General features: G+C 44.0%; 2 protein-coding genes across 3 annotated transcripts in view; one reads left to right on the top strand and one right to left on the bottom strand.

Annotated features, from left to right (window-relative positions):
- The window catches only part of LOC149197888 (protein PIN-LIKES 6-like), a 442,686-nt gene that overhangs the window by 111,753 nt on the left and 315,484 nt on the right, over positions 1 to 15,449 (top strand). The gene's annotated exons all lie outside the window — the stretch shown is intronic.
- Positions 1 to 15,449, bottom strand: part of LOC149197889 (protein PIN-LIKES 6-like) — a 162,047-nt gene that overhangs the window by 3,078 nt on the left and 143,520 nt on the right. Inside the window, exons 7-8 of the mRNA XM_089406195.1 lie at positions 7,133 to 7,185; positions 6,844 to 7,032 (exon numbers count right to left, since the gene is read on the bottom strand). Coding sequence (XP_089262321.1) covers positions 6,844 to 7,032; positions 7,133 to 7,185 — 242 coding nt within the window. The remainder of the gene's footprint in view (positions 1 to 6,843; positions 7,033 to 7,132; positions 7,186 to 15,449) is intronic.

Raw genomic sequence — 15,449 nt, 5'->3', positions numbered from 1 at the left:
TGACAGAAAAACTACAATGATTAAGTTTATAGAATAGGACATTTTCTCTCTCAAAGAGCAATACAACTGTTGAAATTTCCAAGTATTACCCACTAGAAATTTTATCTGTATTTTCTAGTTTATTTCACCTATTTGTTTAATTTCTAACAAGTTATTTAACCATATAAACAATGAAATAAACACAATATAGTCTCAACCATCTACAAATCAACCGCTGAAAGAAATAGACAAACACACAAGGGACAACATTATTTTTCGACAATCGTCCCCATAAAAAACCAACTTAGGAAAACCGGTGCAACAATTTTGAGGGTTTTATTATTAAGCAACTTTTCTTGAGTACACTGGGTGCCAAACTAGCTCACCAAACAGAGAAAAATAATCTGGCAATAATACCTCTCTTCGGAAGCAGATATTCTAAAAGTCTGCTCCACAAAACCCTTTCTAGCCCACTCTGAAGCACTGCATCAACCTTCTTGACCTCTGCATCAGCCTTCCTGGCCTCTGCGTCAGCCCTCTGAGGCTCTGCGTAGCCTCTCTGCATCACTTCTGCAGCCTCTGTGTCAAACACAGGCTCTCTGGGTCTCTGCGTGGCTCCCTCTGGCTCTAGGTCTACCTCTCTGCCTTTACACTGGTCTTCCGACACTATCTCTGCCTCTCTGCCTTGCACTCACTGCCCCTCGCTGCAATACTGATCACTGGTTCGATTTTTCTTAGCAAACCCCGCTCTAGAAAATCGAATTAATTGATCACTCTGGTGTATCTCCAATTGACCCTCAAGCCTCCTCTTATACTTTTTTTGTTGAGTCTTCAACGGCCGAGATTACATCTCTAATCAATGGCTAAGATTAGATTTGGCTTGATCCATGTCATTTAGAACCTTCTAACCCAATTTTATATTAATACCCATTAATATTTTTATTTTTCCTAAGTTTAGACTTAGGAACCCATTAAAAATATTAATTATTTTAATATCTCCTTCACTGGACAGAATTTCCTTGAACCATTTCTGGGTCTTGGAGATCTCATGTGCTTTAGCATTTCCACCAATTTTCATGGCTAGAGTACATCTGATGCTACCCCAAATCAACAACAAGCAAATTATTGCTAGTGAAGCTCCCCTACTGCACAAAAACAAATTGAAAAGTGGATTAAGCAAATAAGGAAGTCGGAAGCCTTATTCAACTGAGCTGTCACATAAAAGTCTCGACAAAAGTTGATGTTTCAGGGTCGCTGAGGAGAGGTGTAACGCCCTGGCAGTTTGGGCAGGGCGCGCTCCACGTTTCACCCGGCAAAGACATGACCCGCGGGCGGACCGGGCAGGGCGACCCGTGCACGGCGACCCGGCGGGCGCGTTTGCGATGGGCGGTTGGGCAGAGTCACCCGAGGAGACAGCGACACGGCACGCGGGTGTGACGACCCGACCGGGCAACACATGAACGAAGGCGAGTTGAGGACGAGCTGGGCGACCCGAGGGCGCACCGCACACGACAGGCGGGCGACCCGCGCCCAAAAGGTGAACGACATGACTGTGGGTGGTTCAACACGGGCGCGGCATAACTGAACAGGCGCGCGGAGGTATGTTCGATGGGCGGACAAGAACCAGGCGTGTATTGGGTGGGCGACCCGAGGGCGCACCGCACACGATGGGCGGGCGGCCCAAGGGCGACCCGCGCCGAGGATGAAACCGTTGAAGTGATGGCACATGGGTATGTAGAGGCGCAGGCGGAGTTCAACAAGGCGCGACGGACGCTACAGCAAGCGGGCGGCATGTATGCATAGCGGGCGGCCCGGGTGTGGGCGCCCCGCCATACGACGAACGGTGCAAAATAGCGGACGGGCGAGCGTGTAACAGGAACGTGCGACAGGCGACGGCAGCGTGCAGCAATGCGACGGAGGGACGAGCCAACAACGACGTATGTGAAGCGCTCATACACTTAGCGAAAATGCGAAGGAAGAACAACGAGTTTATAAAGAGCGTGGGGCGGCCTTGCACTTGGGCACGGGCCGACCCACTAAGATAAATCGTTGGGGCTTCTAAACTTAAAATCGGGGGTCGGCTTGAGGGCGGACACCCCTCCAACAAATGAGCTGAGCATCGTATAAAAGGATGGACGCGAGGATCATTTGGACAAGCAAGCAAGTCTTGGTTTGCTCTCTCTACACTCGCACAAGGGTAAAGACGCAGATGTGATGCGCACATCTCTTGCGCAGCAAGAGATTGAGCGCTGTTTTACCGAGTTGATTGTGTAGACGGGCGGAGGTGTTAAACGGGGACGCAGGTCGAAGTTCAGCGGAGGTCTGTTATACGGTGGCACGAGGTTATATGCAGGCCGAGTTGGCTGCAGGTTAACATTCCGGTGACACGAATTGTGCGCAGACCCGAGTTGTCTACGGGTTGGGTAAACGGGTGACACAGTGGGTGCGTGGCCGAGTTGGGGAGTTGAGGCCCGGGTGAGCTAACTCCGCCATAAGTGCGCATGCACGGTTGTATGGGCATTGGCCCTTTATTGTAATCGGTTGTGTTGGCCGTGAATCTTGCCCGGCAACACGTATTGTTGTATATTGTATTATTGAATGGTTTTCATAATATAAGGATTCAGGCGAACTCGTTTGGGAGTTGCCCCTCCCGTGAAACATATGTGTTATTGTTATTTATATGGTTCGGTTTCATGTTTATTATGAGCAATGATAATGATGTATATGTTGATGAAAGATTAATGCGGTTGCTTAATTAAAGTGTTGAATTAAGTATATTGCTGGTTAAGGCGTAGTCCATAACGTAAATCCGTTAAAAGGGTGAGCGTTGGTGGTGCCGCACCCGCCCAATAAAAAAAAAAAAGATTGGGGGCGTGACAGGTGGTATCAGAGCTCGGTCGAAGAGCTGGTGTTGAAACATTTGGAACTTGGACAAGGTTGTCTCGGTTGAAATTGAAGGTGAATCTGCTTGTTCCAAAGTAGGCGATCCGGCAAAATGTCTCTCTTGGAACAATTGGGTTATGCAACTATGGAAGAATTCGAGAAGGAGGTGCTTGAAGAAACAGAGAAGCTAAGGCAGGAGTACATGAGTTGTGGCAAGAGGTTGTCAGAAACGAAAGGTGCTCTCCGTGCCTTGGTGGAAAAGGGAGCTTCGAACTTGGATGAGGACGAAGCCCTTCGACTTACACATGAAGGAATCTTAATAGAAGCAGAATTCAAGGAACTGAGGATAAGGCATGCGATGAACAAGAAAAAAAGAGATTGCTTGGTCCTTGAAAGACATCTCGAAGTCTTGAAGGAAGAAATCAAGCTTAAAGAGAAACAAAAAGAAGGGATCAAGGAGAAAATCTCACAAGTTGAAGAGGAATTGGTAATAGAAATCTCTTCCGCCGATGAACTTCACGATGAGACTACAAACGAGGCAGACCCAAGTGCTACCTCCAAGGTAGGAATTGAAGTGGAAGACGAAGGGAGAGATTCAGAAAGACATGGGTTGGAGTACGTTCAGATGAAGCTCGGTGAAGCTGATGTTCTTGCTATGATCGATAGTGGGGCTTCACATAATTTCATGAGTAGAAGTACTGCCAGGAGACTTGGGCTGAAATTTGTACTTGCAAGGGCACAAATGAAGACAGTGAACTCTCCGCCAATGGCGATCCTTGGTATGGCTGAAAGAGTAGAAACCACTCTTGGTGCGTGGACCGGGAAGGTGGACTTTACCATAGTAAGGATTGACGATTATGAGGCCATATTGGGGATGGAGTTCATAAAGCAATATGAGGTCTTGATCGTACCACATTTGAAGAAGCTTTTCATCTATGATGGTCAGGAAGACATACCCATTGGTGTTCCAACCATTGGCATGATGAGACCTGATCGTAAAAAGGACAAGCAGTTGCTTGGTGATAATGCAAAGCTTGCAGAACAACCCTTGGTTGTTGAAACACTTTCGGATAGTAACTTGGACTTGCCAAGAAGACTAGAGAAAGTGGGGAACGACATTGATGATATACATGGAGGGCCGAATATCCAGGAGGAAGATCGGGAGGCGTGCCGACGAAGAACGAGGGATGAGGATCTCGATAAAGAGATGGAGCTGGTTGATAGAGGAGAACCTCCAGGTTCTCCCCGCACATCTTCTTAGAGGACAAAGGAGATGGGCTCATTGTTGGCTGCTCAAGGCAGTGAGCCCTCACATGGTGATTGGGCAGGTAGAAGGACATGTTGCAGAAAATGGGGGTTCCCATAGACCTGGACATGGGACCGTGGAGTGTTGACATGCGGTTGGCACTTGTTTATGTGCGTGGGCACATGGAGCTGACTTGGTGGAGGCAGACTTTACATAGGTTGATGGTTACCTTGTATAAGGGAGCCTACATCATAGTGAATATCAGCCATGGTGGTGGTTGATGTGTTGTCGGGACGACAACGTCTTCGGGTGGAGGAGAGTGTAACGCCCTGGCAGTTTGGGCAGGGCGCGCTCCATGTTTCACCCGGCAAAGACATGACCCGCGGGCGGACTGGGCAGGGCGACCCGTGCACGGCGACCCGGCGGGCGCGTTTGCGATGGGCGGTTGGGCAGAGTCACCCGAGGAGACAGCGACACGGCACGCGGGTGTGACAACCCGACCGGGCAACACATGAACGAAGGCGAGTTGAGGACGAGCCGGGCGACCCGAGGGCGCACCGCACACGACGGGCGGGCGACCCAAGGGCGACCCGCGCCCAAGGGGTGAACGATATGACTGTGGGTGGTTCAACACGGGCGCGGCATAACTGAACAGGCGCACGGAGGTATGTTCGGTGGGCGGACAAGAACCAGGCGTGTATTGGGTGGGCGACCCGAGGGCGCACCGCACATGATGGGCGGGCGGCCCAAGGGCGACCCGTGCCGAGGATGAAAACGTTGAAGCGATGACACATGGGCATGTAGAGGCGCAGGCGGAGTTCAGCAAGGCGCGATGGACGCTACAGCAAGCGGGCGGCATGTATGCATAGCGGGCGGCCCGGGTGTGGGCGCCCCGCCATACGACGAACGGTGCAAAATAGCGGACGGGCGAGCATGTAACAGGAACGTGCGACAGGCGACGACAGTGTGCAGCAATGCGACGGAGGGACGAGCCAACAGCGACGTATGTGAAGCGCTCATACACTTAGCGAAAATGCGAAGGAAGAACAGCGAGTTTATAAAGAGCGTGGGGCGGCCTTGCACTTGGGCACGGGCCGACCCACTAAGATAAATCGTTGGGGCTTCTAAACTTAAAATCGGGGGTCGGCTTGAGGGCGGACACCCCTCCAACAAATGAGCTGAGCATCGTATAAAAGGATGGACGCGAGGATCATTTGGACAAGCAAGCAAGTCTTGGTTTGCTCTCTCTACACTCGCACAAGGGTAAAGACGCAGATGTGATGCGCACATCTCTTGCGCAGCAAGAGATTGAGCGCTGTTTTACCGAGTTGATTGTGTAGACGGGCGGAGGTGTTAAACGGGGACGCAGGTCGAAGTTCAGCGGAGGTCTGTTATACGGTGGCACGAGGTTATACGCAGGCCGAGTTGGCTGCAGGTTAACATTCCGGTGACACGAATTGTGCGCAGACCCGAGTTGTCTACGGGTTGGGTAAACGGGTGACACGGTGGGTGCGTGGCCGAGTTGGGGAGTTGAGGCTCGGGTGAGCTAACTCCGCCATAAGTGCGCACGCACGGTTGTATGGGCATTGGCCCTTTATTGTAATCGGTTGTGTTGGCCGTGAATCTTGTCCGGCAACACGTATTATTGTATATTGTATTATTGAATGGTTTTCATAATATAAAGGTTCGGGCGAACTCGTTTGGGAGTTGCCCCTCCCGTGAAACATATGTGTTGTTGTTATTTATATGGTTCGGTTTCATGTTTATTATGAGCAATGATAATGATGTATATGTTGATGAAAGATTAATGCGGTTGCTTAATTAAAGTGTTGAATTAAGTATATTGCTGGTTAAGGCGTAGTCCATAACGTAAATCCGTTAAAAGGGTGAGCGTCGGTGGTGCCGCACCCGCCCAATAAGAAAAAAAAAAGATTGGGGGTGTGACAAGAGGCATCATTGACAAAGGAATAATACCCATGATCATTGTGCGTTGATGATTCAAGTAGATGGTGGAACGTACGTTAATGTGAGTATAATGGCCAAAAAAGTCACTCTTTAGAAAGCATTGGAACACACAAAATGACATGTTGGGGCAATCGTCAAAGATTGATTGTGGATGGGTAGATTTTGACACTTGGCACATGATTACTACAAGTAACAATGTTGAAAAGATTCTACTACTTCAAGGTCTTTATTGTTGCAGTACTTAATTGTCTAATGAATTGAGGATCTGAAAGCCTGGAACCATGAGATAGTGGCCTGGAAAACCAAAGACCCGAAGAGGGAGGATGGCCTTAACTTTGAAGACTAGAATATAAGGAATCTTCAGATGCGGAAGATGATTTACTTCTTCTGTTCAATAAGTTAGATCTATATCTGAGAACTATGATGTGTCAAATTAAACCCTTTTTGCCTTAATTTTTTCGTGTTTGGAGTGTTAGAAATTGATTTTGAAGAAGCCCAAAACGGCTTGTCAAGGATAGATCGTGGGGTGCTAACCAGTGCCAGCCTTTCCGAGGCCGCCTCCAATTTTATATATTTATATATTAAATCCTCTCAATTCTATTGACGACAAGATTATTTGTTTATGTACAATTGTGTTTGATTTTGGATTACGATACTTTCACAGGGTAAACATAAGGAAATTTCAAGTAATAATATAAATCAAATTTTAGCATACTAATGGGAAAATAACCTACAATTGTTAAATAAAAGCAATAAGAATCAAAAGTTACCTGCAAGAACAGACGTGGGCATTGTGTGTTGGAGGAGGAGAACAAACCGAAACATTTTGTCATTGGGAGGGAGAAAACCCAATTTGTCAGCCAAAGTAACAATACCAAGACCAGCTGGAGGCACCAAGAATAATCGACCAAATATAATGGCTACTGTCGTTTTAAATCCTAGCTTAGAGTTTCCAGGACCTGTGGAAATAAGATAGATAAATAAACATGCATCTAGTAGAGCTCACTAACATACAGTCAAAAATCTGTTGACGAAGAAATGCGCAAAGAATTTACTAACCACCCACAAGGTTGCCACCTAGAGCCAGCATTATAGATGGAATCATAGCTCCTCTGCACATTTGAAGCAAAAAAATAAAATCCATACATTTATAGAATATTCAGTGAACACAAATTCCACTGGATTAATACGAACACTAATTAATATGTTCTAACTATGAACAATAACTGCGGACCAACAAGGAAATAACACATTGACTGTATGCATCACTGCTTTCTCAAATGCATCCATTAAAGCACTATGAAAATTGAATGTCTATAATTGCATTGCAAACCAGACTTCCATGTCACACTCTTGGCAAATTGGGACTGGGAAGGCAAAGGACCAGCTGAGAATACTCATTTTGCATAAGGCTTGTACTAGTGAATTCTTTTGATTACCATTGTGATTTTCATTACAAAGAGCTTTGGAAGACTGAGGCATCACTTGGTTCTGTGGATTGTTGATGACATGGATGATAACGAGCTAGAGGTTTTGATGGTGTTTTTCTTGGTATACATTTTTTCTTTTTTTGCAAAGTTTTATTGATATTCCTTAAAATTACATATCAAGAGAGTTACTGCAATCCTGTGGTATGTAACTATGAAAACCAGACCACTGGCAATACAAAAGGCTCTTTGCCATGAAAAGTTTGAGTCAAAATTTATACAGAAAATAATCGTGTGTTTCTGTTCATAGCTGAAGTTTCTCTATAGGCTCATTATCCAATATGGTGGGTTTCTTGTTGTTCTGAATCTCTTTTTCGGCTCTGTGCGGGAGGAGTTTCTTTGTTTAAGGCTCATTATCAAGTATGGTAGGACGATTGTTGTTCTGAATCTCTTTCACGGCTCTGTGTGGGAGGAGATAAATGGCTCAAGCTTGCAGCGTGCTCCTGCACTCTCCGCTCAGCTTGCCTGTGGCTCCAGATCCAAGGGAGTTTCCATTCATCACATCAAAAGGGAGCTTAACCAGCGTGCAGATGATTTATCAAAAAGAGGTCTTCAGGCGGCTCCAGGCTCATGGTTCATGCAGGTTTCCTATGAGGGAAATATTTTCTCCATTCAGGACTTCTTTCCCCCTGATTTCTAACCTTGCTTTTGCTTAGGTTCTGGCACTTTCATCAATTTCTGGTTTTGTTTTCTATTAGTTCCAGATGCTTCTCTGGATGTTGAAGTTTGTCATCCTCTAATTTTGCTATTTCCAGTGAACGCAGGTTCTCCAAGCTTGATTTGTCTTTCTTGTTGCGGGGAGCAGATTGTTAAGATCTGTTTTGCCTCTCAGTGGTTAATTTTAGTCTTCTCTATGATCAGCGAGACTATTTTAGACTCGGCCCTTAAATGGCTGTTAGTTTTTGGTTCTCTTGGCATGCTCTGTTTCTGATGCTTTCCAATTTTGGCTGGAGCTCATTTTGGTGTTAATTTCTACGCTCCTATGTTTAGTCTCATATATGAGGAACAGCTGTGCTTTCCAGTTTTGGCTGGAGCTCATTCTGGTGTTAATTTTGGTGTTAATTCCACTCCTATGTATAGTCTCATATATTTGAGGAACAGCTGTACTGGTATAATGTTTTGTTTATATTTCTGATATAAATACAATTATTGCTTTTTTCGACCTGAAAAAAAGAAGTTATCAAGCAGACAAATATTCTGTGGTTGACAATCGATAGAGTAACTATAAAAACTAGAGAACCAAAGAGCTATCATGAAATCTATGAAGAAACAAGGGATCCACCTCAATGGGGTCTTGAGCATGTTTGTTAGTATTCCTTTGGTTGGAAGGTGGGGCAAGTTGTGCTTCAATGTGTTCCAGTCTACTGTCCATATCTTTCATCTAGAGCTGCAACTCATCTAGTATGAGCAGTATTTCGTCCTTGGCATCATTGCAATCCAAGGGCACCTTGCCTAATAGTGTCCTGTGAAATTTTTAATCTATTACAGCCACTAGAAATTATTCTTCTAACTGATTAAAAATTAAGTGCAGTTTCTTTGCTATGGCAAATAACAAATAAAATCACAACTGCAATTTTCACCATAAAAACGTTGCGGAAAACAAAATGCTAGAAACTGATAAATATAGAGCACACACACAATAAAATTGACACAATTATTTTTAGACAAATGTCCCCAGAAAAACTCAAAGCGGGAAAACCGGTGCAGCAGATGAAGATTTTATTATTATGCAACATTGAAATACTCTGAGTACAATTTATGGATGCCCAACTGGCTATCCAATTAGAAAATATCTAACAAAAATATTAGAGAGAAAATTCTCTCCACAAGCAATCTTGACACTGGCCACCTCAAGAAATTTGGTCTCCAAACCTTTCCATAGGCCTTTTACACTACCTTTGCATAGACCCTCACACTTGTGGCTCAATTTTGCCTCTAATCAAGGCATCATGCATGTCTCTACTGCTGGAAGTGACTCTCCGGCCCTCTGGAAAAAAAATTCGGCCTTTGGACGCTGAATTGACCTCCCTCACAGCTAAATCGAACTACTCACTGAAGCTACAATGCAGCCCCTACACAACTTCATTGTAGAATATTTCTATCACTTGTTGTTGCCTCTCTGGAACTGGAGTCTCCTCCAGAATCACTGTCTCTGCCCCTCACTGACTTTGCTTCTCCTCTGGCTCAAACTCCTCTTCCCTGCTCAGTGGCAGTTGCTGGATAGCTTGATCTGCCTAGGAAATCGATCTCTCAGTGTGTCTAGCTCCAACCCTATTGACCTCCTCTTATGATCTCTTGTTGGCTCACAAACAACCATGATTAGATCCCCATCAACGACTAAGATCATCTCTAAGTCGATCCAGGCGAATTTCTAGAAAAATCTCACCTTTCTCAATTAATTCCTCTTAATTAATCACTTTTCCTAGGTTAGACTTAGGAAATATTTAATTATCGACTAATTAACTCAATTGAACCATTTCTAGGTGTTTTCTCTTGAAATTTCTTCTGGGTTCTGGAGCTCTTGTGTTCCTTAGCCTCTCTAACCAAAGTTGAGACTAGAACACTAGTTCGATGCTACAAAACTAACACTCACTCTTAGCTAGGAAGGTGTTCTACTATCACATAACATCCTCCCATACACATTGCTGATGTCTGACAACTGTGTCAACCTGCCACTGCCAACCAACTACTGCACAACTTTGATTCATCTGCCACTCTATAGTTGAACCATAGTGCACCTGCACTGCTGTTGACACTACACTGTATACCCTGTACTGCTGTAAACTCTGCATTGCGTTGCATCTGATCTCATGTTGCTATTGCTAGAACTACTACAACTGAGAACCAAAACTCTTGTCCCTGCTACTGAAAGGGGTTCTCCACTATACCCATTTGTTCTCTGAATTATATGAACATAGTTCACCTAAGAGCTTTCGTGGGTATATTGCAACCTGCTCTTCTGTGGGAACATGTTGTAGCTAGAATGCTCCACGCTGCACACAATCTCTGATGAAGTGATATTAGATGTCAATGTGTTTCAATCTATCATGAAACATTGGATTTTCAGAGAGCCTGATGCAACTCTGATTATCATAATAGATTTTAGTTGCCTCCAACCTCTCATTGAACAGGTTTGTTACCGCTCAATCTAGTAGGGGTCCTAGGAGGGGTTCCAAAGGGGTGACTACTAGACCAAGTGGCAACAATGGGACACGGACCCACTGTCACCTAAGTCGATGTCCCCTGCTCTTTATGAGCTTTCACCGATGGGAGGAGTCCTTGTATAAGGGAAATCACTATGAATGATAAGTCAATGATGGGATTGATAGTGACTTCAAGAGCGCATTCACAAGAGAAACTCAAATGATAAGATTTACTTGCTCTAGAAGCAAGGTGTGGGGCTCTCCAAGAAAGGCTCAAGGAGGCCTAGACCTAGGGATTAGAGATATTGCTTGATAAGGGATGCCGTACACCTAGGATTCCCAAGAGAGGATGGTTTTCTAAGGTGCCCCCTGTAAGATAAGGAATAATAAAGGTATGGGACCACAAAGAGGACCCAAGCAAGGCTTAGGGTTTTGTTTGAAACTTCAAACAAAAGATCTAAACCAAGCATGGGAGAAGAAGAGGGTCAATGAAATTGAATTTGACTTGAGTTTTATTGCAATGGCCCTTGAGGAAGGCACTAACCAAGGAAACTTAGGGATAAGAACGATGTTGGATCTAGGGCTTGAGATAATTCCAAATCTAGTTGTGGAAAATCCTTCAAAACTTGTGACGCCCTAGGTAAAACCCCAACACAGTTGTAGTCCAAACTCGCTCTCATAATGGATGGCTCTAATGAATTTCGCTTGATGCCCTAGGAGACCTCTAGGATTAGGGCTTGGAGAAAGGGAAAAGAGGTGAAAAGAGATAATCTTTAAGGTGATCACCAAGGATTAGATCAATGCCTTGTCTATTGGGAGAATGGAATCAAGAATGACATTTGATTTTAGACCTTTTTCTTCATTAAGGAGTCCAATATGCAACTTCGCTAGTCTCGAAGGTGCTAGTTAGGTTACATAAGGAATTAACACTTCATTTTGCAAAGCTAGATGGAGTTTCAAGGTTGAATCTTCAAAGATACCCCTAGGAACATTCACCCTTATTGCCCAATGAGTAACACATGCAATAGATCAAGCTGTGTTGCACGGGTACCCGCACCCGGGGGTGGGGTTCTCGAACCCGTCCCAGGTTCCCGCACCCAAGTACCGGATTCGGGTACGGGTTCTTCCCAGACGAACCCAGAAGAACCGGGTTCTTAAAAAAAAAATTTGGGTTCTTTTCCTTTAACGGGTTCTTGGGTTCTTGGGTTCTTCGGGTGCTTGGGTTCTTCGGGTTCTTCGGGTTGGGTTCTTTGGGTTCTTCGGGTTGGGTTCTTTGGGTTCTTAGTGTTCTTCATAAAAAAACTATGTTAAAAATTTAATTTTCAAATAATTTTTTTATTATTGAAATTTAATAAATAACTTATAACAAAGGTAAACTTAAGAAACCCTAAATCCGGCGGCAGTGGGCAGCTTCAGCAGCAGTGGGCAGTGGGCAGCTTCAGCGGCAGTGGACAGAGCAGCTTCAACGGCAGTGGACTGTGGTATTTACAAGTTTTCCTTTGCAATTTTATTATTTCAATTTTCCTTAAAAGTTTAAAACCAAAAACCCAGGCCTGTAGACCCGTGTTCTCTGTTCTCTGTAGACCCGTGTTCTCATTTCCAAAGATTACAGTTTCCGAAGACTGTCTTTGTTCACATGCCTTAGCATTGCTCTGTGGGCATGACGTGCTGCTCAAGGGTAATGAATCATTGTAAAAATTTATCAACAGTGATAAGTTTTTCAAAACTTATGAGCGACACAGTGTTCTGAAATCATATATGATTATGATATCTCAATATTATAAAAGGAACATTATGGGTGTACAATCCCACAAGCAGAATATCATATCATATTGCCTGTAGCTTTGTGGAAATATTTAATAAGGTGATGACCATAGTTGGAAAAAAAAGGGTAGCTGTTTGCACATTCATGAGTCCCTTCCTACCACAGGAGACTCTTATGATCAGTCTCTCCATTAGTCTTATGCTATAAAAACAATTTCAAAACTTATGCCCAAGGTTTGTTAGAGTCTCAATGTAAATTATGAATCTCCTGTATTTGTGGATCTTCAATGCCTTTAATATTATATGGCATCGAAACCAGAACTGGAAAAGAGACCTCTTACTCTGTAATTTGAGCCTGTAGATTCTTGTAAATCAATTTGGAATGAATTTAATAATTTATGAAACATCATTCCCAAGCCAAATAAGTTAATAACTTATAACCATCAAATTATAAACTGTAAATGCACACATACAGGTTCAGACATTTTCGGTCAAATAGAAAGTAGGATTGAGAGTCGAGACCAGCCATAAGCTGTAATCAGCCGATGCTGTTACATGGCGAAGGGCTATTTGGGACAATGGCTAAATTAAGTATCAAAATCGGCCAATTTCTCACAGCATTCTGATAACATCATGTTAAGATTAAAACTAGGAAAATATGCCTAAATGAATAAGCGTGTTTTGTGGAAGGGTAAGGCTGCCACTGTTTTAACTTTTAACTTTTTGGGATTGCTTTACCATAGAGCACACCATGCATGGGGCATTTCCTTCTAATGATGTGCATGTTCAAATTTCATATATATTATTAATTATAAATTTATAATTTATAAAATATAATTATTAAAATTTAATATTATTATATTACCCGACGAACCCACGCACCCTGTTTCCAAAAATGCCGTCCCCGTCCCCGTCCCCGCACCCACGTTTCCTGGCAACATAGAGATCAAGATATGCCAAGGGATTCAAGGTTTTCGCAGAGCACAAACTACATCATGATGCAATATTTCATACATTAGACATATAATGAAAAATTTCGCATAAAAGAGAAACTTACATGGAAAAAAGAGTATATCCATCCATCATGTTTGCAAGAGAGAAGCTCCAAGATAGAATAGCAACAATCCAAACATCAAAATGCATTAAATATCCTCCAATTCATCCATCAATAGGTAGTGTGAAATTCTCAAAAAGAGAAAGATAAAAATCCAAGTGATCATGAGGAACGAAATGATCCTCTCATCAATACATATGATCCTTTAAGAGTTCGATTTGCCTAATTAGGCCTAATGATGCCCCTAATAATAAAATAATGTACAAAATAACATCCTTTGGCAACAAGCCCACCAAATAGCTCCACAATATGGAAAATAAGCCTCTCAAGAGCACTGAATTGATAGATAAATAGCTAGGAGGGCCATTGGAAGGCCTAGTGGAGTCCAATGTGTGCCAAAATGAGTGGAAGGGCTCCACATATAGTGTTAAAGGGGATGGCCCCTTGATCTCCAAGCAAATGACCTGTGGTGCTCCCAAGTGGTCGTGAAGGCACAAAAACACCCTCATGGGTCTCCAAGTGGATCGATCAAGCCTGTATCCCATCTGTAAGAGTTGGAACAATGATGCAAGCCCTCCCTTTGTCACCCATGGTGAGACACAACCTCATCTGGGCCCTAGATCAACTACCAAGTGTACGGTGCAAGCGTGTAGCCGGCTGAGCAAGGTGGTTTAGGTGCATCATCATCATCAAATAGGTGGAACACGAGCGAGCAATGGGTGGTATTGAAGGATCCTATAGCGTTGCTATCTACTCTCTACTATAGTGAGGCCCATGGCTCTCAACGCACACTGTACAAATGCCAATATGACCCTTTGGAGGGCTTGGACCCTATATAGGGAGACCAAACCCCAAGATGAATACCCACTTGCAATCCTGTATAAGATCCAATGCTTCTCTCACCTTCCAGTACAACAAATCATCAGTGTAATTGAATAAATGAGCTTACAAACCATGGAACCAAGTGGACACTTCATAGTGGCATGCCCTTCCATAATGGGCTTTAGAGTGTACAAGTGTCTCCAAGTTCAAGAAGGAGGTTAATCAAGGACCCTATTAGGTGGTTTCAACCTCTAAGGGAGTGACAGGTCCATGGTACATCCATCAAGTGGCAAGTGTCATGTGATATGATGATGGAACAGAGTGGGGCATCAGGGGAAGGCTCCAAGCCACATGCCATAGTACAAGGGTAGCTAAGATAAGGGAAGCCCACACTTGGGTGTATGAATGTAAGAGGCAACAATCATGGTACATGAGTTACCTCGTCCTTTGTTTTCCACCATTCTTCATATGCCTTTTTCCCTTTATTGATTTTTCTTTAAAAATTGCTTGGGGCTCTAGGGGATGAGAGCACAATGTGAATGATATAACAATGAATACCCCCTTAATGTTGGGTAGTTCATCGCCCACCAGGGGTTGGGACAATCATGGGTTCCTTAATGATGCAGGGGGCTAATATAGGGGTCCTAGGAACCAGGTTGATGGCCATAATGATAGGGGGTAGAGCTCATGTTGGCTTTTTCCCACGTGTAGATTTGTATGTCCCGGCCATTTTTTGCATTTTATGGTTCATTTCCTGCTAAGAGTGGCCAAATTATGCTTTTTACTTTCTTTTTAGTTGCATCAACCTCTAGGGCATTGTTCCAGGCCTGACCCAAAGTGTGGACAAGGGGAGAGGGAGGCTAACTCCTTGTGGACCCAATGGACAAATGACAAATGTGGTGAGTTTGGTCAGTACAACACTCAGTGTCCCAAGAAAAAGGACAAGAGGGGGAGTATCAAACCACAACTTCAGCAGATATTGATGAGTTAACCTTCAGGTTGGAGGAGTTTGCATTGATAGCAACTATGCCTCCAAAAGGACGTGGAGCCTAGTACTTCAAATTTGCAAGTTTGGGCAGGGTCCAAGGAGGACAACATCAGACAAA

This window comes from Pinus tabuliformis, chromosome 2_2 (assembly GCF_031772625.1).
Source record: "Pinus tabuliformis cultivar Carrire ecotype Pingquan chromosome 2_2, CPIR1, whole genome shotgun sequence".
Taxonomy (NCBI): Eukaryota; Viridiplantae; Streptophyta; class Pinopsida; order Pinales; family Pinaceae; genus Pinus; species Pinus tabuliformis.
The sequence above is the reverse complement of the archived record's forward strand: the minus strand, read 5'-3'. Positions and strand labels throughout refer to the sequence as shown.